At 38.2% G+C, this 27,695-nt stretch overlaps 1 protein-coding gene across 2 annotated transcripts in view; it reads right to left on the bottom strand.

The window, feature by feature from the left end:
- The window catches only part of PLXDC2 (plexin domain containing 2), a 425,945-nt gene that overhangs the window by 83,990 nt on the left and 314,260 nt on the right, over window positions 1–27,695 (bottom strand). For both annotated transcript variants that reach the window (XM_059660677.1, XM_059660673.1), the window contains 3 exons: window positions 24,129–24,228; window positions 9,850–9,945; window positions 9,556–9,637 (listed from right to left, as the gene is read on the bottom strand). In XM_059660677.1, the coding sequence (XP_059516660.1) occupies window positions 9,556–9,637; window positions 9,850–9,945; window positions 24,129–24,228 (278 nt within the window). The remainder of the gene's footprint in view (window positions 1–9,555; window positions 9,638–9,849; window positions 9,946–24,128; window positions 24,229–27,695) is intronic.

Raw genomic sequence — 27,695 nt, 5'->3', positions numbered from 1 at the left:
ATATACTTATTTCTTTCTCTTAAAAATGTTTGTTTATTGATTGATTAAGTGTAGGTTCTGTGGCCATGTGGTAAAAATTCACTCTATGAAAGGGAATATAAAGAAATAGTAATATTACCTCTCTATGCCAATTTCTAACTCACCACAGTTCCCCAAAGGTGAGCCCTTGTTACTAGTTACCTACGTATCTTTTCAAAAGTTATTCTCAATGTTGAAATTTACTTCATAATTCTTCCATGTAATGGATAAAATAATATCATACTTCATTTTACTGTTATAATTTATTCACACACAAAAAATCATATTTTTGTTAAAGCTAGACTTGTAATACTCAAAAGGAAGAAAAAAAAACCTTTAATTTTGTATCCTTAAGAGACCATTTGCGTATGCTATATTTCAGGACAAGCTAAAAATAAGATTATTTAAATTTGAAAGGATTTTAAAGGGTCTTGCACTAAAAAATTTCAACTTCAATTCACCTCATAAGCATAGCATGTCAAAAACAAGGCTGTATGGTATTTCTAGAAATAACTTGGTCCCTTTAAAAGAATGAATTTCCACTTTGGTAGCAGTCATTTAATAAAAATTCATAAATCAAAGACATTCCAAAAACTTTAATTACCAAACAATGTTCTAAAATCTTCTGATTTATTACATATACAAAGACTGCTTGCTTTCTTTTATTAAGTCCTATTTCATTAACGTCAAATAGATTTTTAACAACAAATTTTTTTTCTTTAGATGTTTTTTCTATAGTATTTCTCAATCCCAAAGTACCAATAAGTGTCCCCACTAACGTTGGGAGGATTACTGCAAGCTGGCAGGACGCTCAGCCCGTATGTGCAAACTTTGCACTTACTTCCATTGTGCTCTCCTCAGGACACAGGATCCCCTGAAGAGGTTTATTAAAAAGTTAAATTCCTGGGCTCCACTCGGGACCTTCTGAATCTGACTCCCTTGGTGAGCTGCAGAGAAATCTGCATTTTAAGAAGCTCCTGTGACAATGCTTAACTGTTAATATTTGAGGACTCTAAAAGATGGGGCCACTCAGATTTCAAGAAAATAAAAATCAAATATATTTAGAGACATGGATGTCACATTTCAGAATATAGAGTCAGAGCTTTAATTTGTTTGTTCATGATGGGCCAGTAAATTGTTGGCTGCGCCACTGGTCTTTAGACATCCAGTCTATTCCACGTCAGACAACAAAACATGACCTCCTCTTTAGTTGTGTCCCATATGCACCCCCACTTGGGATCAAACCAGCAACCTGGTTTCACAACAACAAATAAACAAACAAACAAACAAATAAATGTGTTGTATCTAATATTTTATCAAGGACATACTTTCTATCAAAGACACAAAAATAGATTTTGTTAGACTTACAAGTAGCTTCATATTTTGCACTTAAACCTGACATTCAATTAATATATGAATATTTTTCCTATCAAAATATTACTAATCAGTAATTCTGATAAGTAAATGGAAGTAATTTCAACTTGAAAAAAGGTCGGCATATTGGAATATCAATCAATAAAAGTTTATTTAAAAATTTTAAATGTGATGAGTTCTCAATGTCTATCTGAAAGTAGGTGCATTTCCAAGCAGAACTTTATGTTAGCCCAAACCATTGAAATAAGCCTAAGGTCATAATTAGTTTTGGATCAAGGTTCCTACTAGATTTCTTAAATGGCTTCTATTTGATTATTAAGCCTGGACTTCAGGTCTTATTACCAAAGCCAATAGATTTCCTTATATGAAAAGATCATGTTAATGAAGTACAAATAGCTTCAAATATGATGTCAAAAGGGTTACAGGCTATGGCTTTGTCTGGGATATAAAAGGTACATTTAAGCAATTGCAATTATACTGACGCTAAGTATTGACTTACCTTAATTAAAAAAATTATAGCCTTGGGCATATATTCCAAGAAATATGATTTGTCATTCAATAGTTGTGGGTTTCTGATCATCATCTTTCAATCTCAGAATCTTGAGACTAAACTAAGACTTACATCTAAATCAGACCAACAGAATGCTTTCCACGGCCCTTTAAGAATTACAGTGGAGGTGCACCTTAGTTGAGGGCTAGATATTGAGGTGAGTAAGTAGATGAAAATCATACTGTGACAAAATATGCTTGAAATTCCCTTAGTGCAGCCCTCTCAGGAACATGACACCCTGTCTTTTGATAAAATGAGTTCCTTCTGCAATGTCAGAATGGACTGTGGGGTTTGGGGTTGACCCTCCATGAAGTTGTTGGTATGAAAAATACCCACTGTGTCTTTAAACACTAGAGTCAAACTGAATGCTGTAAAATGTGCCACTATTAAAGGAGTACACATGAACAAGACCAAAGGAGGAAAGTATATTGAAGTCTCATTGTTGTTTTTCAGGAGCAAAAGATTACTGATTGCGGATCAGCTGCGCTATTTAAATTTTCTTTCCCCATTTCTCTCTCCTCCCAAACTTAAATAGCTTAATTTCTGTAAGCTAAATACACGTACAATGATATGCATACATTCTAATTTTAAAATCTAGCAGTGATTATATAAAAAGGATTTCTATGCTAATTAACTTAGGTTTGTGATACATTTCCTATTATTAATGAACTAGAGGCCTGGTGCACAATATTTGTGCACGGGGAGAGGGAGGAGGGGGTTCCTTAGCCCAGCCTGCACCCTCTTGCAATCTGGGACCACTGGCTCCTAACTGCTTATCTGCCTGCCTGATCACCCCTAACTGCCCGCCCCTGCCGACCTGGTCACCCCAACTGCCCTCCCCTGCTGGCCTGGTCGCCCCTAACCGCCTCTGCCTTGGCCTCCGCCACCGTGGCTTTGTCTGGAAGGACGTCCAGAAGACGTCTGGTCTAATTAGCATATTACCCTTTTATTAGTATAGATTATTATTAGCCATTATTTGACTTACACATTTTCAAAATTTAAAAAATATGTCACATGTGATACTTTCTATTTCTCTTGTTGTTACAGCAAAGAAGTCCAATTCATTCACTGGAAAACAACAGTCACTGCCATGGTGGCTCAGGTTGAGAAAATATACAGCAGTTGTTTGGGAACATCTTTCCCTCCTCCCATATTCCTTCTAAAGTAAATATGTCATAGAACTATTCTATAAATAGAGGTATTTACCATTAGTAGGGGTTTGACAATAGTGTTTATTTTTTTAATGGGAAGAAAAATAGAATGTATTTATTCCCAAATTTTTACTCATACCAGTCTTATTACTTTGATTGGATCTAGGTAAATATAAGGTGGAAAAGGCACCAAGAGTCTAACTCCCCAGTGTTCAACATGCCTAATTATAAATGTTGACCTTTTATACCAGGCATCAGCTTGGTTCTTTCTATAATCATTTGGTTGACATTGACAAAGCCAATGTCAGTAATTACAATTCTCAGGAAAATAGAAACTTCTGGCCGCAATTATCTGCATAATTCAGTCCAGCTTGTATATGCTGGATTCCTATATTAGCCCAGACACTGTGTTGGGTGCTGTGGAGGACACTAAAATAAGTAAGACTGCATTTCTACCCTTTGAAGAATTTATGTTCTGTTATTTCTTCTTGATGCCTGCTTTTATCTTCAAATCCATGTGGCAAAAATTCAAGTCATACGAATGAGACTTACTGAAAAGTAATACTCATTCTTATGCCTGTTCCAGCTCACTATAGTTTCCCCAAAGACAAACACTGTCATCATTCTCATATGTATCTTTTCTCTGTTGATAGAAACATCATGTATGTAATGGAAAATCAGCACCACCCACAGTATGCCATGCCATGAGTTAGTTCCTGGATTCTCTCTTATTTTCAATTTACACTCCTTTCATGGATGATCTCATTTAGTTCCATGAATTTAAATATAGTTTATATATCTGAACCTCTATACATAACTGTTCCTGGAATTTTTAACTTATCTATCCCCATCTACTCAACATTTCCACTAAAAACCTGCTAGGTATCTCAAAGTGAACATGTCCCTAACCAAACTCTATTTCTCCCTGCCCTAGTCTCTATTTCTTGTGTCATCTTACCTAGGCTCAAAAAACAAGTGCCAGCATCTACCAAATTTCTCAAACCAAAAACTAGGGAGTATCCTTGATCCTTATCTTTTCCTCTCCATTCACTTCTAATCCATTAGTAAGTAACTTGTCTCCTTTCAAAAGACACCTCATATTAATTCATTTCTCCTGATTCCCCATAAGTATCATCCTTGTTTAGGTTTCAATCATACCTCCTGTAGACTATTGTATACACTTTTTATTCTTTTCCTTTTAATTATTAACCCCCTAAAAAAACACAGAAAACCCCCAAAAAACCAAGTCCAGAAAAAAAATAAAAGAGCCCTGGCCAGTTTGGCTCAGTGGACAGAGTGGACCTGAGGACTGAAGGTTTGATTCTAATCAAGGGCACGTACTTCGGTTGCAAGCTTGATCTGATCCCTGGTCCTAGTTAGGGTGCGTGCTGGAGGCAACCAGTCAATGTATCTATCAGAACGATGTTCCTTTCTTGTCTCTCTCCCTCCCTTTCATTCTCTCTCAAAAAAATAGTCAATGAAAAAATATCTTTGGGTGAGGATTAACAAAACAGACAAATAAACCTTGAGTGCATGCATGTGCGTACACACACACACACACACACACACACACACACACACAAACGACAAAAACACAGACACAATTTTCCTTGGAGCAGCCAGAGTTGCATTTTAAAAATATAATGAAATCACATCATGCCTCTGCTTAGGTTCTTCTATAATCTAAAGTGTCCCTGTCACCCTGATAATAAAACCTTTGCTGACTTCAAAGATGTTTATATCTGATTAGGGACTCAGTGCACGAATTTGTGCACTTTGAAAGGAACTGGAGGCCATGAGGCTGTGGTGGGCACAGGGGAGGGTCTCGGCCCATCCTCTGTGTCCCTGCATGGTCCCTGGTCCCCTGTCTGCTGGAAGCCCCACTCCTGCTGCTGAAGCTCCCACATGCTGAGGGCACCTGGCCCCGCCTGCACCCACTGATGGCATGGAGTGATTGGGGCCAGCGCCAACAGCGGGTGAGAGCAGGGCTGGTGCTGTCAGTGGGTGTGAGTGGTGGCTGCTGCCCCGATTGCCCCTCAGGAGCAGGCAGAGGTGGGGAAGCCCTCAGGAGCTATCGGGACCAGCAGCCGCCGCTCATACCCGCTGATAGTAGAGCAATTGGGACTGGCGCTTGGTGCCGGCAGCAGGTGCGAGCAGTGGGAAGGACTGCAGCATGAGGTAGCAAAGAATTTTCAGTAACCACCAGAGGGTGGCCCTGATGACAGCGACCAGTGCCCCGCCTTGGTCTGGCGCCCCTGCTCACCTGCTCCACCATCCCAACACAGCCAACACCCGCCATGTTCCGTGCTCTGCCATCTGTTGCCGACGCCCGCCATGTTCCACACATGCCCCCTGGTGTTAGCGCACATCATAGTGACCGATTGTTCAGTTGTTCTGCTGTTCGGTCTATTTGCATATTAGCCTTTTATTATATAGGATACTTTGCTACTTTCTGATGTCATCTGATACCATTCATGCTCACCCCTCAATGCTCCGAACTCACTGCACCTTTTTCTTTTCTCCCAGATCAAGCCTGAACCCATTGTAGGACCATTGCACTTGGCAGTCCCTTTGAAACACTCTCTGCCTTCACCTTAGTGTAACTAGTTCCCTATCATTCAGATCTAAGTTTAATTTTCATTTCCTCCAAGAAGCCTTTCCTGGCCACTCAGTTGAAAGCAACTACTGGCTCTTTTACATTCAATAGCTCATTCATCATCAATTGATATTTTTGTTTAATAATTAATTCATTTGTTTTCCAGCTTAATAAGCTAAACTCTAAGGCCCTATGAGAGCTTTGGCTCTGATTAATATCTGGTTATTGTTATAACTACCTCGATGTTAAGACTAGTGTGGAAAGCATTCAGTAACTTTTTAAGTAAGTGAATGAGTGAATGACTACTTTAAGAACCAAAATACATTTTCAATTTAAAAATAAACTTTTGGAGGATGATGGCTGATGAAACCAAGGTCTCTCAAAAAAGTCAAGGTTGCTTAGCATGATACCAACAAGTAAACTGTTATTCTTATCAATTTTGCTATATTGTCCATTACATTGCCCTGCTTACTTTTTTGCCATAATACTCATCCTTACTAAGTATATTTTCTGCATATCTATTTGCTTAAAATCTATCTCCCAATACCACAAATGTAAGCTTTGAGGGAAGTGATTTTTTTCTTGTTTGCTCATTGCTGAATCTACAATCTAGGATTGTAACTCCAACATAGAGACACTAAAATTGTTTTGTTAAATGAGTGAAGATATAAGGTGTAATTGAAAGTGGTAGATTCAGGTCCTCTCAATTTGCAGTGAATAAATAAAAGCATCCTTACCTAGAAGTAGTGGGCCATCTATTCTAGGTAAACACTTTTGATGGTGTTCTGTATATGTCCCTATGACCCAGTTTCCTTTGTACTTTGGGTAAGCCATTACAAACATTCTATCTTAGTTTTTTGCTCCCTGAAGAATAAGAACTAAAGGAAATAAACAAACCAATTGAACTTATTTTCTTAAAGCAAGCCCATCTAGAGAGTTTCAGTAATCACTATCAACTGATTATTATTCAGGGATAAATGAGAACAAAGGAGAATATAAGAAGGATGAAAGGAAAATCTGTGAGGCATCTTTTGTACTGCTAAGGATAAGACCTCTCTTGTTTATATGAATTTGTTAATAAAAGCTCTGAAGACTGGGGAAATGCTTCCAGGCAGCAAAAGCCAAGATTTGAAGCTCACAGGTCAAAGGAGAAATTAATAAAAGGCAGTGGGGAAATTAAGTTAAACAAAGGTGCAATGAGCCATAGTTAAACCAATTAATTAGGCACGTTTTATTTTGTATATAACTGGGTTTCTGAAGAACTAAAAATAAATCCTAGATTTTAAACCAGAGTTTGGTATTCAACAAAACATTAAGTGGTAACATGCAGAAAACTCATACCTTTTTTTTTAGTAGTGTTAGTTGATGAGTTCCTTCGTCATTCATATGCTTCACCAGGGACCTTTTTTTCTATTATTTGTGAAAAAAACTATGCTTTCAATAACATACAGTAGTCTTATGTTTTGCTTGAGTCTCTTCTGCATTCTTTTATGCCTATAAAAACTTTATCACTTTTGTGCAATATCAATTATAAAAATATTGATTTTTCAGCAGTATGTCTACCATTTCTCAGGCTGTGAAGAAGATTAACTTATACCTGACACCTGGCAGGTGTGAGGCGGAACCGGTCAGATGGCAGAACCACAGACAGGGGCGTCACACCGATTAAGCTTCAGTTCTGAACTTAACACTTTAGAGCAATGAGATCCTGCACAGATAACTTAGTTTCAGTTTCCTCCACTGTAAAAATGTTGTACAAGTTAAATACATTTGCAAATTCCTTGGCACAATGACTGGCAGAGAAATCTCTCAATTCAATGAAAATATTAATAGTACAGAGCAGTTTCCAATTTGTGGATGTCATCTTATTGCCAAAATTGCTTGTTTGGAACTTGAAACATATATTTCCACCAACAGGATGTTTTAAAACCATAATGAAATGGTTAGCAGAATGTAGGTTTATAGACTAATGTCCCAAACCTTCAATTACCAAAACATTATTTCAGTCCAGAATTTTCCTAATAGTACTCTGGCTGGGTGGCAACCTTGACCTGGTTTTTCCTTGACTTTCCTGGTTTCCGCATTGCAAGCCCCTAATCCTGGGAAGCCCTTTAATCCCAGATAAATCTAATCATTTCTTCACTTGGGACCGAATCACCATTCATTCATTCATTGACTCATTCATCTATTTTTCTGCAGCACCAGGTACATTCTTAGGTGCTGTAGGTAAAAGGGCAAAACATGCTTAATAAACCCAGAGCCCATGAAGGAGACTGACGAATGAACAGCTAAATGCTAATGATGAAAGTGTGTCCAGGACGCCAGGGAGACACAGGGGCTGACCATTTCACACAAACTTGTGGTTTAGGGAGATTTATCAGAGGAGCTGGTCACTAAACTGGAATTTGAAGTAGATACACACCCCCAAACCAGAGATTTCTACTTCATTCTTTTGGGCATTTTTCATGTATGAGCTCAGCATTACTTAAATATGCATATTAAAATGCCATCTCTTTAGATTCACTTTGATAATTATCTAAACAGATTTTGAATAATTTCTAACATGCATATAATTTTTGTGAAATGTCATCAAAATTATAAATATAAATAGCCACACACACTTGATTTTATAGCAGTTCTTCCCACTCTGGAAATGCAGCTAGTTAAAATCTACTCTTAAGAACGCTAATTGCCTGCTTGCTTTTTCATTATTTGAAATCCATTGCCCAAAGGAAATTATTGGAACAACATGTTAAATTGAAAACAAAACATAAATTATAATAAATAATATGGTTCTATCCAGAATAATGTAGTGGTTGCCCCAAAGTTAGCAAGTTAAACATGTTTCCTAAAGCTTGTTATCAAAGAACTGGCATTCTCCTCTTTATACTCCGATAACTTTTAAAATATTCCTGAACATGCCTCGATCATTACAGCAAATGCTGCAGCAAGATGATAAGACAGAGACAGCTTACAGCAGAAAACTCTGAGGCCAGAGGCACTGACTAACAGCGTGAGGAATTGGTTCTCCACCTGGAGGGAGAAGCAGATTTATCACAGACTCTGAAGGTGAGAGGGGGGACTTATCTCACGCAGACTAGACCTTACGCTCCGTGGGGGGCAGGGACCACCTCTATGTTATTCACAGATGCTTTCCCAGTGCTGGGGACAAAATTCATGCACAAATGGTTGAGTAAATACCAAAACATGTGTAAAGGTCTTCACTCTGTATTTCTAACAAATGATCATTCAGAATCTTCTAAGCTCTAAGGTCTGAAAAATCCTCTTTACCATGCATGACAATCATAAACCTCCTTGACAAGTGAGGCAGCTTAAGTTTCAAAGTCAATCAGTTACAGCTCAGACCAAAGCCAGCCATTCTATTGTGAAGACCAGTTGGTGTCACTCTCTTCCTCACCCTCAGACTATGTGTCTCATCCTGGCTAGTAACCTTTGAGATATTTACAGTATTTTCTAAAAATATTCATGTGCTTGAGAATGAATTCTCCCTGTCATAGTAAAGATATCTAATACCATGCCTTCTGCAGAATATGGACCAGAAGCATCAATTTAAAGACTTTTCAATTGCAATCATCACCTATCTTCAGCCCCATAGAGATTACAAATGCATGTCAGATAACAACCTTATTGACATGATGGTTCTTGATAATTTTGAGCAACCAGGTAAAGGAAAAAACAAAAATTTCCATGTGTAAGCATTTTTTTAATGCTTTTTGGTCATGGCATTTTTTAACTACACACACACTTGATCATCAACACACCTGGCACACTTAAAATTTAATGGAAGAGCAGAAGCAGCAAGTCTTTTTAAAATTCAAAAATTTTTTTGTATTATTCTTGTTTACCTTTGAAGTTTACTACACCAACTGCAGTTGAAGCCAATCTGGGAGGATACACAGGGGCCGCAACCATTGAACTGGAGGCACGCTAGGAAACAGGAGCATGCAGTCATCCAGACAAGTTGGGAGGATGGAGAAATCAGCAATAACGATGGCTCAGTCAAAACAAACCACCCCTCCCTGTATTCATGCAAGATGCCTGGCCATGCCAAGCACCATGTTATTATTATTGGTGAAGAGACCAGATCGTCAAGCTTGCAAATCATTTTCCCACCTAGCTGTGTTCAGATGTTAACTTACTAGGTAATGGGGTCATCTCCACAGCTGAAATGTTGGTAATTTTTGACATTTGTAACTCTACTCGGTGGTATTCATAAATTGTTCTTCTTCGAACATCTATAAAAACAAAAATGGGGGAAATCAACTTTCCACATTTCTTTACCTGTAAAACAAGTGTTTTAATAATGAATGTAGAATTATATACTTTTACCTGGTGCAGTTTTAAAAATAAAGATTTAAAATAGCAATCTCTCTGAAGAGATTATTAAAAAACAAAACAAAACAAAACAAAAAACAACCTAACAATTATGTCCCCATGTATTCAGAAGTCTTTTTATCAGTAAAGTTAAAACTGATGATTAGGGTCTCAGATATCTCATGTTGATAGCTGGGTTCCAACTCGTTGTCACCCAGAGCTTACCTAAGACAATTTCTTGATAGATTTATTTATTTTGAAATATTTTAACATATGAAGTCAAGGAGGTAAGAAAACAGACAACGTTTGACTGAAACTAATGCTAAAGTAAGTCCTTTAGGAATAGATAGAACTTAAAATTTTTTTCACAGCCTAAATGAAGTTGTTTTTTGCCAAAAGATTTAGAATAAATCTTTTGCTTTAAAGATTTAGAATAAATTCCTTTAATGAAAGGAAAAATGGAACATAAATCATTATAAAATCAGTATTGCTTTTTATTAAATATACAGTATCGCATCTAAGAAAGGTTAATTATTAATACTTATATTGCATTCAGGAATTTATAATATTGATCAGCATATCCAGAAGTGTCTCTGAGGAGATTTGACAAGAACTTTAATAATTAAAAATCAGATAAATATAAGCAAACATATTTTTTAAACAATAAAACTGTTTATAAAATATATTTAAAATACATTTTTAATAAAAAACCTGAGCCTTATACTGGTAAGCCTGCCTGAGCAGGTAAATTTCAACAGAAAAGTAATGTCATCAGCATTTTATTTAGCTTTTGATATACTTGTAATGACTGAAATGCGTTTCCTGAATTCTGTCTTATCTGTCAGGGATTATTTGGGATGATTTAAGTTATTTTTTTAAGTATCACAATATCCAATCTTGGGGAAGTAATATGTCAGAGTGGTTAATAGCACATGGGACTGTTAAACAGTGTGTTCACTTCAAATCTCTGTGTTTCTACTTGGTATCTGTGTGATGTTGGGCTCCTTGGTGAGCCCCTTTGTGCCTCAGTTCCTCCATCTATAAAATAGCAATAATAGTACCTACATTATTGAGTTGCTTTGAGAGTTAAAATGAGATAATAAATGAAAAAACTTAAAACAATCCCTCTCATGCCCTAGCAGTTTGGCTCAGTGCATAGAGTGTCAGCCTGTGGACTGAAGGGTCCCAGGTTTGAGTCCCATCAAGGGCATGTACCTCGGTTGCAGGCTAGATCCCCAAGCAGGTGTGGGAAGCAACTAATTGGTATGTCTCCCTCACATCGATGTTGCTCTCCCTCTGTCTCTTCCCCTCCATCCACTCTCTCTAAAAATCAATGGGAAAATATCCTTGCGTGAGGATTAACACCCAAACAAACAAAACAATCCCTTTCACATTGCAAGTGCTCAACAGTGTCTGTCTTCAGTATGGCAACCTGCATAGGTTACATGCTGCATATAGTGGTCTAAATTCTGTAGCTCTAACCTCACTGAAACCACACTAAGGCCTTGAAATCAGGCTTCTAAGAATTGTCTGCCATCTTACCTTAGAGAGTGTTCACTCTTGATTAAAGTCAACAGACCCAACAATGGTCTCCTTTAGGACATAACGCAGAAATAGTGTGGTGACTCAAGAGAGCCAGTTGGCTTTTAGTGAAAGTGTTTAGGAAATGTGGATGCATACACATCCGGGAGGGAAGTCAAACATCTACTTAAACCCTGCATGTATCTCTACTTCTCTCCACTCATATCCTTCCACCCATTTCTGGTTATTCACCATGAAATTCTGCTCCAGAAGAGGAAGGGGTGGCCCCCAAATGACCTCTTCTGGGCTAGGAGTGCTTCTGAGCCACTCACTGAATATATCTTCAGGCTTATCAGATTGGAAAACAATGTTTAGAACCCTAATCCAATTAATTTCTTTTTGGTGTAAATGAAAGATGCATATATACTTTTCAAAGTGTAAAATATATTGAACATTAGAGAAAATGCTGACTTCATGGTATTTAGTAAGGTTTCAAGGCACATGAGTCATGTCTTTTCTTTTTTACTTTTTTTTTTTAATCCTCACCCAAGGATATTTTTCCATTGATTTTTATTTTATTTATTTTAAATATATTTATTTATTGATTTCAGAGAGGAAGGAAGAGGGAGAGAGAGAGATAGAAACATTGATGATGAGAGAGAACCATCGATCGGCTGCCTCCTGCACACCCCCCACCTGGGATCAAGCCCACAACACAGCATGTGCCCTTGGACGGAATTGAACCCAGGACCCTTCAGTCCACAGGCCGATACTCTATCCATTGAGCAAAACTGGCCAGAGCTCCATTGATTTTTAGAGAGAGTGGAAGAGAGAAGGAAAGAGAGAGAAATACCGATGTAAGAGAAACACTTCAATTGGTTGCCTCCTGCATGCACCCTGACCAGGGCCCAGGCCAGGGAGGAGCCTGAAACTGAGATATGTGCCCTTGACCAGAATCCAACCAAGGACCCTTCAGTCCACAGGCCGACACTATATCCACTGAGCCAAACCGGCTAGGACTTGCCTTTTTTTTTTTTTTACTTTTAAGGCATATAAAACATTACTCAGCTTCTGCCTTTGTCTAAAGAGGATGTTTTCCTATATACTGCTTTACCCTGTATTGTGCTAAACAATTTACTCCTCAGAAATAAATAAATGACATAGCTTTGCCACTGGGATGGAGGTTTTGAGTCTTCATACTAAAGTTTGTACAGTATCAGCCGTATTAGTAGATGCTTAAAATACTAGCTGTCTTTTCATTTCATATTATACTTTGAAGAGCTCAAACGACTAACATAAGGACTTGGAAGCCTCAGGGAGTTAATTATTGATCATGCATATGGGTGAAGGGAAAGAGTTCTATCGCCTGCTCAGACACCTCCAACTGTGGGGAGGGGTTTAACTTACCAAAACCAAAATTAATGAGAATAACTGATATTTGATGGCCTGCCAATTAATGACAGCTTCCAAATGGTCATTTCTGTTGCATTTCAGAGATACCACTGTCAACGACAAGTAATTAGGAATCTATTTACTCATAGCTCCTGCCAATGCTCGGAGCTTTCATTTGATTCCAGGAATGTATTTAGCCCATGTGTCTTGTTTAGAAAGTCAGACAAAATAGTGTTGTACCAAACATTCAGTCACGGCTTCTACTCTTTCGTACAACTTTACAAAATCAAGATCCACTGTAATGCCCATTAGGAGCTTTTAAAGTTGAAAAAAAGAAAATAGATCTCTGACTAACAGAATAAAGTTCAAGTTCAGCAATAAAAATCTTCAGGGGATATGGTTCAGGGTGTAACTGCTGAACGACATTTTTAGAAATTCTGAGCGGTATCTGCGGGAGAAACAGAGTGATTGTATGGAAACACCAGGAATCCTTTCCAATCAATAGTCACTTTAGCCAAAATAAACACGTTTAATGAGCACACTGTGGCATGGTTAGCTATGATAAGTTTACTAACCTGCCTTGAAAGCTAACATTCACATAGAAAATGTATGAGTAATTTCCAAAACTGGCTGATTCTTATATTTAGATAAATATTATAATACTTTGCATTATCATGTAAATTATTTGCTAACATTTCCTTGTTTACGTGTTGCCAATGCTTAATGACTGGCCCAAATGATTATTTCTTATTTTCCATTCTAGTTCCAATTGAGTCTTCCACACACTATAATTTACTGAACACTCTTCAACGTAAATAGCATACATCCCACAATTACAATTTCATCCCCAGGACAAAGACGCAGAGGAAAATAAAACCAACACAGTCTCTTGAGAAAAGAAGTGCACTGTTGCAGCAATTATAAGCTTTCCACACAAAAATGCAGTGCATGAAGAGAATTAGCTAGTTGTGGGTGTTAAATAAAGCACCTACAAATAGAAGATGCTTTTGCCCCAAACTTTTAAAAAATATTTCCGCTATAGTTCTAATTCTATCAGATAGCCGTATAATGCAGCATCGGACAAGGCAACATAAAGTTTAGGTGACTATGAAGTGCTCATCTCAACCTCTCAGATGGTCCTCTCATCATTTCCTCACTGCTCCAGAGTTTCAGGGCACTGCGAAAACCTAATGGCCAGATTTCGTAAGTTACTTGAGCATGCGTACAAAAAACAGAAACTTTAAAAACAATCCTCGCTTTTGTTCTCCTTCCACATATATTTACTAATGGCTTAAACAAGATGCATTTCTTGAACTCCTTCAGAAATCACTTTGCCCAAGTGTTAGGAAAGTAAGCGGTCCAGTGGATCGGTGGACTGTGGGCTGCAGGCCTGCCTGACGTCATGGCTCCCATTGGCTCAGGGACTCTTGCTCTGAACATGGGAGCTTCCACCAGGGGGACACATCCCTCCGCTCCGAGACATGGGGAGATTGTGTAATGCACATTTGCAATGTCATTAACTTTTTTTTTTTTAAGAGAAACAAAAATTGAGACTTTATTAAATAAAATTGGGTAAAACGCAGTACAATTTCTTTATTTTAAAACCAAGGTTTTGAAAACCTTTTAGTGTTAAATCACTCAGAAGCTTCGCACTTAGATAAGAAAATGACCCCATATTTTTAAGAAACTAAATTTCCTATAGCACAATGCAATTGGAAAAATAAGCATGTGGACATGTTTATAAATGTAGGCAACCATATTAGTTAAAAATAGAAATATTCTGTATTGTAGGGAAGTGTAAGTTAAAATAGAAATAATCATGTAACCGGAAAAAAGTAAGAAATAAATTTGAAGGCATATAAAAAGGGAAAAGTGGAAAATCTCCAAGGTCATAATTTAAAACAAAAATGGCAAATAACAACTTGAGAGAAAAATTCAGCTTAAATTATTTTTGAGAATTGTCTTGGCTACTTTCCTATGCCTTCCATAGGCTACCACAGAATGTAGTTTGGCAAAGTAGAGCTCAGTTCTTCTGAAAGAGTTTTTATTGGGCTGTATAAAATACTATGAAAGAAAATATTTTTCAGATTTTTTCAAGATTATTTATTTCTTCCATAGTTTGTCAACTTCTTAAAAATGTTATTAATTGCTAAGTAATTACAATGCATGTGTTCTACCACCAAATCAAAACTACAAATTGTTTTCTATGGAGAAAATCTGTTATAATATACTGCTTATATTTAAAGTGGTATTATTTAATCACTAGAGGTCCGATGCATGAAATTCGTGCAAGGGGCTTGACCCTCGCAGCCCCAGCTTCATTCTGCTGTTCGGTCTAATTAGCATATTAGCTCTTTACTATATAGGATATTTAAATTCAAAGGCCTTTAAAAGGCAAAGATGTTAAATATGTTTATGTAAATATTATACTTGAAATTGAATATTTTATGTGCCTATGATTTATTGATACCCTGTCCAATAAAACCAGTAGTTACATGTATCTCTTTAAATTCATTAAATCCAATTAAATATTTAATTTCCCTGTCTCACTAGCCACATTTCAGGAACACCATAGCTACAAAGCGAGACCACACTGGACAGTTCAGATTTAGATGATTTCATCAGTACAGAAATTTCTAATGAACAAAGTACTAGTCTGTGCTATTATTATTACTGTTGTTATTATTTTAATTTTAATTTTTTATAATTAAAGCTTAAGACATTTTTCATGGTAAAAAGCAAAATGTTTTTGTTTGTTGAGGTTTTTTTTTCCAGTCTGTAAATGTAATTTTGGTCAAGTTCTTTGGAAAACTGCTGCCTGGTTTGTAACCTTATATAGTGTCCATATATGGCAAACTATATATATATTATTATTCTTCAAAGAGTTCACTGAACCTCTAAATGTTCAAAAGTATATATTTGCTTTCCAAATTAGTTGTCAGTTTCATTTTTAAAAATGCCAATGTTTCTTATTGAACTTTGAATAATAATAACCAACAAAGCAAAGGCACATTGTAGCATGAACAAAGTCAAACATTTAAAAATAGCTGATGCTGATGAGAAAGGTATTGATGTTTAAGAAAGAGCCAGGTAATATACTGCTGGTGAGAAGAATAAAGCAGAGTAGTGTAAGGGATTCAGAAATGGTATAACTTGTAGTAGAACCATTTCAAATTAGGTCAGTTGGTTTCTAGTACAAGAATTGGGCATGTGCTAGAGTAACTTTCACATTACTAAAATGATATAGCCTTTGTATTTGTATGCTACATCTTCCTTATCCAGTCCTCTATCGTAGGGCACTTTGGCTGTTTCCAACTCTTGGCCACAATGGAGTACTACACGGCCATAACAAAGGATGAAAGAGTGTCTTTTATAACAACATGGATGGACCTTGAGAACATTATGCCAAGTGATAAGTCAAACAGAGAAAGCTAAGAACTATATAACTTAACTCATGTGTGGAATATAAAACTGAAACTTATGTACACAAACAGAAGTGTGATGGTTGCCAAAGGGAGGGGGTGAGAGAAGAAAGGGGTCCTAATATGAGGTGACAGGAGAAGATTTGACTTTGGGTGGTGGGCACATGGTCCTATATACAGATTTTGTAAATTAGTAATCCACACATGGAACCTATATGTTCATGTAGACTAATGTCACCCCAATAAATTTAAAATAATGAAAAAAAATGATATAGCCTTAGGTTTCCAAGTAAAAGAATTATAAAGGCACAAGTGGATTTTCTTGCTGAAAATGTTATGCTCATTTAACTCGGAGGGTGGAGAAAAGGTGAGGCCTGATGGAGAAAGTCAGCTCCTGAGAGATTAAGATCGAAATTCAAAACGTTACATCGGAGGAGAGAGAAACAAACAAGTATGAATAGTACTAGCAAGAATTGTGTATTTATCCAAGACCTCTGCACACTGTGTAAAAGGATCTGAGAGGACATAAGCCAAGGATGAGAAAGAATTACTTAATGGAGCTGTTTAACAAAAATGATGGAAAGTACACATGGCCTCTGAAAATATGCCAATGTCAAAACTTTCCGGTAATCAAAAGAATATTAGAGAAACAATGAGATATCATGTTCTGCTTAACAAATTTGAAAAGTTTAAAATTTATAATCGCATCTGAGAGCATTTGAGGAAATGGGCTATAATATAATTCTGGTCAGGGAGTAAATTAATACAGCCTTGATAGAAAGCAATGTGTCAGAGTACATAAAAAGCCATTGGCATTCAATAGCTTTATACTCTTCTTTAAATTAAATTTGTTGCAGTGACATTGGTTAATAAGATCATATAAGCTTCAAGTGTACATTTTTATGATACAAAATCTGTATATTGATTGCACTGCATGCCCACCACCCAAAGTCAAGTCATCTACTGTCACCATATATTAGGCCCTCTCACCCCCCACCATCCCCACCCCCTCCCTTCTGGTAACCACCATATTGTTGTCTGTGTCCATGAGTTTCAGTTTTATATTCTACATATAAGTGAAATCATATGGTTCTCAGCTTTTTCTGACTTATTTCACTCAGCATAATATTCTCAAGATCCATCCAAGTTTTCACAAATGGCAGTATTTAGTATTTTCTTATGGCTGAGTAGTATTTCATTGTATATATGTATCACATATTCTTTATCCAGTCCTCTACCACAGGACACTTTGGTTGTTTCCATGTCTTGGCCACTGTGAATAATGCTGAATTGAATATAGGGGTGCATATATCTTTGTGAGTATATAGTTTTTGGTATTTTGAGTAGATACCCAGAGGAGAGATTGTTGGGTCATCTGGTAACTCTATTTTTAATTTTTTGAACAACCACCATACTGTTTTCTATAGCGGCTGTACCAGTCTACATTCCCACCAATTTATTGTTTCAGGTCTTATATTTAGGTTTTTGATACATTTTGAATTAAGGACAAAATGTAATCTAGTTTCATTCTCTTGCATGTGGCTTTCCAATGATCTGACTACAATTTATTGAAAAGGCTTTCTTTTCTCCATTGTGTGTTTTTGACTCCTTTGTCGAAAATTATTTGCCCATAAACACGTGGTTTTATTTTTGCGCTCTCAATTCTTTTCCATTGATTTGTGTGTCTGTTTTTCTGCAAAAGCCATGCTATTTTTCTGTTTTGTTTTGTTTTGTTTTGTTTGTTTTTAATATATATTTTTATTGATTTCAGAGAGGAAGGAAGAGAGAGAGAGAGAGAGAGAGAGAGAGAGAGAGAGAATCAATGAGAGAGGATCATTGATTGGGTACCTCCGGCACGCCACACACTGGAGACTGAGCCTGCAACCAGGGCATGTGCCCTGTCCAGGAATAGAACCATGACCTACTGGTTCATAGGTTAATGTTCAACCACTGAGCCCCGCCAGCCTGATCACCCCCAACTGCCCATCGTGCCAGTGTGCTCACCCCCAACTGCCCCCCCTGCTACCCTGCTCGCCTGCACCTTCCCTCCCCACTGGCCTACTCGCCCCCAACTGCCCCCCTGCTGACCTGCTGACTCCAAACTGCCCCCCCACTGTCCTGATCACCTCCAACTGACCCCCACTGATGGCCTGCTTCCCGCAACAGCCCCGCCCCCACCAGCCTGATCACCCACAAATGCCCTCCCCTCTTGGCCTCTAACTGCCTCTACTTCAGCCCCGCCACCATGGCTTTGTCCAGAAGAACGTCCAGAAGGTCTCTTGGAAGGTCTCCCAGTCTAATTAGCATATTACCCTTTTATTAGTATAGAGGCCTGGTGCATGGGTGGGGGTCAGCTGGTTTGCCCTGAAGGGTGTCCTAGATCAGGGTGGGGGTTCCCTTGGGGCATGGGGCAGCCTGGGTGAGGGGCCTGTGGTGGTTTGCAGGCCAGCCACACCCCCATGGGGTGAGGGTCCCCACTGGAGTGCCTGGCCAGCCTGGGTGAGGGGCTGATGGCTGTTTGAAGGCTAGCCACACCCCCTTCAGGGTGGGGGTCCCCACTGGAGTGCCTGGCCAGCCTGGGTGAGGGGCTGATGGCTGTTTGAAGGCTAGCCATGGCCCCTGGAGAACCAAGATCCCAGCGCCTTTTTTTCTTTTTTTTTTCAGCGCCTCCTTGAGCGGAGGGAAGCAGGTATCTGGGATTTATTTATGTTCTATAATTGAAACTTTGTAGCCATGAGCAGAGGCCAGGGCTGGCCAGGGCAGGTGGGAAGCTTGGCTTCCTCTATTGCCGGGTGCAACCCAAGTGTCCTGCTCACTCCGGCTCCTTGGCAGCCACCATGTTGGTTGGGTTAATTTGCCTACTCGCTCCTGGTTGGCTGGTGGGCATGACTTGTGGGTGTAGTGGAGTGACACCAATTTGCATGTTTCTCTTTTATTACTGTAGATTAACACAAAAAGCAACCTACATGGCAAGCCAGTGTTGAGACAGTCACATACATTATGAAACAAAGGAATTTGTTGCAGCAATTAATGACCACATTTTAGACAGGAACTTGGCAACGTATAAACAAAAAAAATGTGTTGTATAAATTATGGGAAACACAGGTATTTATAGCATAATGCTAATTTAATTAGTGTGTGTGTATGTGTGTGTGTGTGTGTGTATACTGTAAACAAAATATTAGATGCAGATACATTGAAACATTGCTATCTTTTTGCAGTAATAGATTTATAAGCAATTAAAATTTTCTTCTTTGTGTTTTCTGTTACTTTACAAATTCCTCTGAATTAATGTGCACTATGCTTAAAATCATAAATATATTTTTATACTCATATTTTTGTAATAAGTTACCAAAGCCTTTGCATGCAGACCTGTTTTTCATCCCTGTACCTGTGGAGAATGAATCCACTGATCTTTCTGTCTCTAAATTTCTATAAAATAGTTTATGTAAATCAAAAGGTAATGCAGGATGGTTACACACAGACAATAAGAAAACAAATAAATAAAAGAGGTTAAAGTCAGAAATAATGAGCTTCATTGAGAGGAAGTCAAGGAATTTTTTAGTGGAAATCCCTGTGGCCCCACTCAGGAGTCGTTGGCCTAGGTGTGGTCATCCTAGCATCACTGTCTTTTTAACTTAATGATGTAGATGATGATGACTGGGTATTAGTACAAATATGTATACTGCTTACACTGTGCCAGGTACTGCATGCTATAGACACATTTCATTTTGTATTAAAAGAAATTATAGAAATTAAATAGAATGCCTAAGGTCTCATGACCAGTAATCACCCTTACAATGTTCCTTATGCTTTCTGGACTTTTAATTAAATTTTATTTTTTAAAATTTAAGGGTTAATTACACCATAGATTTTTTTAATTTTGTTGAAGGAGCCAAGGAATTTCTCTTGTAACCTAAGAACTCCTTACTCATTTACTAACAGTGCCTGAATCCCTTTGATATTTTAAACTATCAGACCACCTGACCTTCTTGGAAAGATAAAGGCTACCTTAATTAATTATACTTGGAAGTTACATTGAAATCATTTCCCATTTGGAAGCTTTTAAATATGGAAAAACACCTTTTTTGTTGTTGATGATGTTATGAGGAAGGGGTGGGAGGAATCTTTATAATAAATAAATTAAGCTTACCTTATAGATTTTTGAATGCTTTACCAAACATTCGCCAAATCTAATTAAAATGATATAGCAACTGTGGTCCCTCTGGGAAAATTGTTCTCAAAATTGTAACTCGTATTCCCATGTTGCCATGGCTAGATTAAGCCAAGGATCTAGATTCTATATCCTATGTAACCAAAATGAGTAAAAGAACAGAAAATTGATCTTATGAGAACCAAGTCTTACGTAATGGACCATGAAATGCAGAAGAAATGAAACCGCCTATTACTGAGGATAATGATCAGTTTTTCCCTAAATTCACTCAGGAGAAGAAAAGAGGTAACAGAGATGGATATTTTTAATTCCCTATGAGGAAAACTCCTAATAACTAGGCTGTTAATATGGGAACATAATTTTGAAATTGACTTAAATATTTATCTAAATTCTGATTGCACAAATAAGTAACAAACAGATCTCTAGGGATCATCTTATTTTCTCAGGAAAAATAATACCTGCATAACTTGTATTACACTAATCTTGGGTTAGCCTAATCTCTGCTGCAAACAAGTGCACTATGTTGTTTTTTTTTAAGCTGAGACTACAATGCAACCATATCTCTCTCCTTATACAGAAGTTCATGTAACAGACACTGTTACACTTTATCAATGTGGGAACAGATTTCAGAGGAGATTTAACAGTTTTATATTCCCGAAAAGATTTTAAAGTTGGACACATTTATTCCAGTATGTTTGCTGAAATATGGTCCCATCTAAAGGCAGGTATAAGTGGATTAGAAACTCAGAACTGTCATCCCTTTTTTGGCTAATTTTCTCAGTGAAGTCAACAAAAATGTGAATGTTGCTCCAGCATCAGCTTGCCTGAGAGAAGCTTTTCTCTGAAAGCGAAGCTTGAGTAATTTTTTTAGATGAATGCAGAGTCCCAAACTTGAGACATACTATGCTCTAAAAATTCATGAGTTTTGCTAATTTGTTCAATAAAATATATATTTGGGAAGAATATTTTTATCCCAAAAAACATAATAATTAACCTATTATATTATAACTAGAGGCCCAGTGCACAAAATTCGTGCACTGGAGGGGGGTTTTTCCCTCAGCCCAGCCTGTACTCTCTCCAATCTGGGACCCCTTGGAAGATGTCTGACTGCCAGTTTAGGCCCGATCGGGCCAAAACTGGCAGTCGGACATCCCTCTCACAATCCGGGACTGCTCCCAACCACTCGCCAACCTGCCTGCCTCATTGCCCCTAATCACTCCCCTGCCAGCCCAATCACCCCTAACTTCCCCCAACTGCCCTCCCCTGCAGGCCTGGTTGCCCCAAACTGCCCTCCTCTGCTGATCTGATTACCCACAACTGCCTCCCCTGATGCCATCTTGTGACCACATGGGGGTGGCCATCTTGTGCGAGGATGTGACAGTCAATTTGCATATTACCACTTTATTATATAGGACAAGGGATGCAAATTTGCATTTGGGGACAAATTAATAATTTATTTAAGTACAATTTTATCATGGCTAGGTTCTCACACAAACTTGAGTACTACATTATTAAAATTGTAAAATATTTCTTTTGTACTTTGGAAGGTACTTTTCTCTACACTATAATTTATCAGAACATGTGTGATCTAAGATGGCTTCTGAAGAAGCTTCAAATAAAATTCTATCTGGGGTGAAAAGAAACCACAAATAAACTAAAACTAGTGTTTCCTTTTACTCGTGCAATAATTGACTGGAGTCATGCTTTATTTAACCCTTCTGAAAGAAAGAATGAGAGAACAGTCCTCCAACAGGAGTGAAGGTTGGCTTTCCCGGACTCAGCTTCTGACTTAAGAGTTCAGTCAGAAGGTCTCTCTGTTGCCTACATGTGCTAATACATCCTTGCTTTGTTCACAGTATAGTTTTGTTTCTGGAAAATCTGCCTTGATTTGACAGTTCCCTTGAATACCACCTCCCACAAGTTCTGAGCTAACATAGAGAAACCGCCACAATCCATGCTCTTTCCCAAGCAGAACTGCCATACATGAATGTCATTCTAAACTCTATTCGTAAAATAAACCCTATGATGTATCCAGCTTACACACTGCTCTGAAAAATCTAATTTCCACTCCATTTACTTTAAATTAGTGAGAGATAGCATAATTAGAGAATCAGCTCACGTTAAGACCAAACAGCATAGATGCATGTGATAATTTAAGTCTACCACTATCTATAATAATAAAAGCATAATATGCTAATTAGACCAGACATCATTCCGGACATCCCTCTGGACAACCTTCTGGATGAAGCCGGGGCTGAGAGGGAAGCCTGGGTCCTGGGTGCCTGCTGGTGGCCAGAGGGAAGCTGGTGCCAGTAGCTGGGGGGAGGAAGGCCTATTCTTGCACAAATTTGTGCATTGGGCCTCTAGTCCTATATAATAAAAGGATAATATGCAAATTGACGGTGGAATGACTAGAACAATCACACAGCCAGTCACTATGAAGTGCACTGACCACCTCTCGGTCCCTTTCCCTGGCCGGCAGGCTCCCATCGCCTGATGGCAAATGGGGAACCAAGGGTAGGTGGTGGGGGATGCACACAGTGCCAGGCCAAGGCCCCCACCTTGCTGGTCACCCCACACACAGAGGGTGACCTGTGGCAGGGGCGGGGCCAGCGAGTGGGTGGGAACAGCCAACCTCTCAGTCTGTCCCCCAGGCCAGCAGGCTCCTATCGCCCAATGGCGAATGGGGAACCAGGGGTGGGCAGTGGCTGGGGGCAGGGCTGACTGCAGGTAGCCAGGGAAGATGGCCCTGATTGTGGGCCAGGCCTAAGGACTATACCTGTACACGAATTTCGTGTGCCAGGCCTCTAGTCATAAAATAAAAGAAAAAGAACTTTAAATAAAAGGAAAAGAAATGACCTAATCTTGAGATGTATTTTATTATCATCTCTTGCTTTATATAAGCACATCTATGACACAAATGAACAAGCAGACACTTTTAGTATGAACATACCCAAGCATTCCTGAGGACTGTTCTTAAAATAGAGGAAGTTTAAAAAACAGAAGTTTTCAGATGATCAGACTACTACAAATAGCACTTACATTTTGAACTTCTAATATGATGAACAGCTGCCCAAAATAGCACATATGTTTTTATTTTACAAAATGCAAAGTTGACTAGATAGGCAAAACTAATTTAGAAGAGAAAATATGTATCTTCTCTAATAGATATAATTCCATCAAAATTTTTATTTTCCTAAATTTATATTTATGTTAAACATAAAATGACACAGAGCTCCTCTTTTGCTGATAAATGTACACTTATCATACACCTTTTAGTCAAATAATGTCTTTCTTTAATGTTTTTCTTGTTAATAAAAGAAATATATCTACACAACCAAGCTAACCACCCCAAAGAATTCAAAATATTCAGGCTTGCCCTGACTATTTAATTTTACTTTACCTAAATTATTAGTGAGAGAGAGAGAGAGAGAGAGAACCTCAGTAAAAGTTATAAACCAAATAATATAATTAACAAGCAGCACTTATCTAAGTAATTCTATTGTTCAAAGAGTTAACATCTGCCCAAATCAATTTCCTTTACATTTACCCCCACAGCAGGTTCAGACTTTGCAATTACCCTTCTTCTACATACTGGGAATTTGTTGGATCCTGTGGACAACGACAAATGCATCAGATAGCCCCACTTTCACTGGGTGATTGGTTGAACTTATCTGCGTGACCAAAACAGGAATCTGAAAAAGCAAAAGCAGATTGCTATGTGTTAGCATTTAATTTCACCTTGCTTGATGGATAAAATCAGGCAGTGGAGATGAAGAACTACAGAGAGAACAACTGGAACATAAATCTGAATATGACAAACATCCCTAATATTTACAGTTTAAAAAAGAAGGACACATTGAGAATATACTAAACAAAATACAGCATTATAAAGGAGGCAGGCTATTGAACTCTATTTTTTTTCTAGACTTAGAAGAGTCTAATAATAATGATTACTAACTTTATTATCATTTTTATAGAAATAAAAATGGGAACGAAACCATATTCAAGAAATAAAAGGACTAGAAACAAAAAGAGAAAAATAAATGCACCCCAAAAATCTTTAAGTAGAATAAATAGGTTGTGGGCCATCTGTGAGTAATTCATTAAAGAAAGTATTAGATCGGACATTGTTATATAAACTTTAACAAATGGTATAGCAATAAGAAGGGAAAAAATAAACTGGAGAGAAGATGGTATATAAGAGCTGTTCTGCTCACTTTTGCCCTTGGCATCATAATATTTAAAAGGATCACTTTGTTGAAATTGACCAATTAAGAGAACATTTTAATGTTTCTGAAATTATTTGAAACATGTAAATGGAAGATGAGATTTTCCCTTTATGTACCAAATCAATCCTTTCTCAAACAATGGTATATTCCAATTTTATATCAGTATGTCCAGCATTAAAAATTATTCTGATATTTGGACAACAAAAACAAAACAAACCACAATTTCTGTTTCTAAGAGAGCATTTACTAAATTAAACTCTGATATACTGTATTTGCTGATTTACCAACCTATATTCAGTATCAATATATGAATCCCTTTTTCTAATGGGCATTATACTCAGTTTACTCAGCTTTATACTCCATGTGGAGGAGTACTGCTATAAATGTAATTTACATTTAAGACAGATTACAGTTAAAGATGAAAAGACAAAAGGATGGATAAGCATAAAAAATGCAAATTCAGGTTATACTTTGTATATCCTAATAGGACAAAGTCATAATTTTTAAGCAGTATTATTAACAGATGCCTGCCTAGAATAATTATTGAAGCTTCGCTACTGGCATTTGCCACTTGCCTTCATCCCGCAACATCTATGAGTGCAGCTTTCTTCTGCTAGGCGTGAAGTATTTTCCCAGATAATTCTGTGATAATTAGTGTATTTCTTTCCTTCTTTTTTATTGCAAGTCATTTTCTTTTTATTATTTAATTTGTATTGAATTTATTGGGGTGATATTGGTTAATAAAATTATATAGCTTCAGGTATACAAGTCTATAATACATCATCTGTATATTGTATTATGTGCTCACCACCCCAAGTCAAGTCTTTCCCCCCCACCCAAACTCAAAGCAGACCTTGAGTTTTTATTGCTAGCAATTAAAAAATCTTACTGTTATTATGAATATTATTTTTTCCCCAGAGTTTTTTTTTCCAGCGCACATGGCTTGGTTGCTGCACACCTCCTAGTATAGTATCTCTTCCCCTTATGTTCAGATTTTCCATTCCACCTTTTCTATCACTTTTCCTTATCTTTTCCCTTTCCTACCATCCTTCATTTGATTTGTGTCTTCACCGATTTCCTTCCTTGCACTGCCTTCCTTTATACTTTGTCTTGAAGTCAAACACTCTCCCCTGTGCTTTGTATCTGTGGAGGATCAACCGCAGTCATGGCCTCCAATCAATGTCCTCCTGTATCCACACGTTTTACTTTTTCACTTGGCCATCCTCTTCCACTTTAACTCGTGGCTCAGTGATATTGCAAAAGAAGGTAACAACAAACATGAAGGAAAAAAGGAGCCTCAAAAAGTGCTTGCACATTTCTACCTCCTTGCAGGGCCCCCTGCCCCTGCCAGGAGAATGTCCCCTGCTGGTCTGCTGCAGAGATGTGGAGAGTTACACTCCTTCCAACAGAGGTCATCCTGGACCCGCTAGCCCTTACCCATTCCACCTGGCACATGAGTGAGCCCCATTGAGATCAGAAGAGTACCACCCAGATCAGTGGAACCACTGAGTTGATCTACAGGCATCTTGTGAAAAATAAGACAGGTGGTTGTTTTAAATCACTACATTTTGAGGTGATTTGTCATGCAGCCTTGACTGAACTGCCTTTTGGTGTTTTTAGGAATTAAAAGGCTGGAGAAGGAGTAAATAAAGGTGTCAGAGGAGATGGGAGTGGTGGTGGCAGGTCACAGGGAGCATGCGTTCCCTGAAAGCTATGACGATGACTTTACATTTTATTCCAAGTCATATGGGGAAGATTTTAGAGGGTTTTGAACAGAGGAAAGAAGTGCCCTTACATGTGAAAAAGATCCCACAGGCTGCTGTATGATCAAGACTGCAGGGCCAAGGGGTAAGAGAGAAAGGAGTTAAGAAAGCATCTCGTGTGTCCAGGTAAGAGATGAGTTGCTGGGACTACACGAGAGTGGCAAGTGTAGGAGGTGAAAATGGAACAGGAGGATGAATTCTGGATGAACTATGAAGGGATTGCTATCAAGACATGTCACAAATTTAGTAAAGAGAGTGAGACAAAGAGTAAGGTCAACCATGCCACCAAGACTTTGGGTCTAACTAGCAGGAAAAATGAAGTCATGCTTTTCACCAGGGCTGCCACGTGTGCACTCGGTGTATTCCCGCTGCAGGCCATGAGTGGTGTGCCCTGGGCGTGCGGAGGAGGCGTGGGCAGCTCTGGCGGGCACTGCCATGCTCTGAGACGGAGACCAGCAGAAGAAGGGTTGGAAACGATGATAGCTTTATGGCAACATCAATGGCTTCAAATGCTTCTCTTTAAAGTTTTATAGAGTTCATGAGTAAGAGCCCGGGCTTTCTAAAACTGTGGTATTTTATCCTGATTAAATATTAAAATGAATAAGAAGCTTTGATTCCCCACATCTTCCTAGAAGCTACCTAGATCTTTTACAAAATAATTACATATCAGGTTTTGCAAAAACGGCTTCCGTCAATTGAATTAAATGACTAATGTTGCAAAAGATTAATGAGGGAGAGATAAACAACTCCAGGCTCTCGCATAGATTTCTTTCAGAAACATGTCTGCCTGTCTCCACCTGATACTGTCATTACCGTTTCCACTCTGCCTTATTGGACTGTAATCTTTTTACTTCTAAATATCAAAGACGCGGGGCTGTTCTGAGAAAGGATCCCTCATTCACTCACTGCAGCCCAGGAACTGAGCTCTGCCAGCACTTGGAGCCAGTCAGACCGTTCGCAGGTCTCCACGTCAATGATTAGAGACCGTTCAGATGAACCAGGAGTGCTGCGAAACTGCATTTAAAATGTGCTGCTTTTTTACTAATATCAGCAAAGCAACTGCATGTATATGAGTCAATAAACGATCAGATATTGAACAAAATGAGCACGAGAACATGTTTGTCATATTGTCGCAATCATCTACTCTTTGGAGAACTCTGCATTTCC

Source organism: Myotis daubentonii, chromosome 1 (assembly GCF_963259705.1).
Source record: "Myotis daubentonii chromosome 1, mMyoDau2.1, whole genome shotgun sequence".
In the NCBI taxonomy this organism is placed as follows: domain Eukaryota; kingdom Metazoa; phylum Chordata; class Mammalia; order Chiroptera; family Vespertilionidae; genus Myotis; species Myotis daubentonii.
This window is presented reverse-complemented; position numbering and strand designations above follow the sequence as displayed.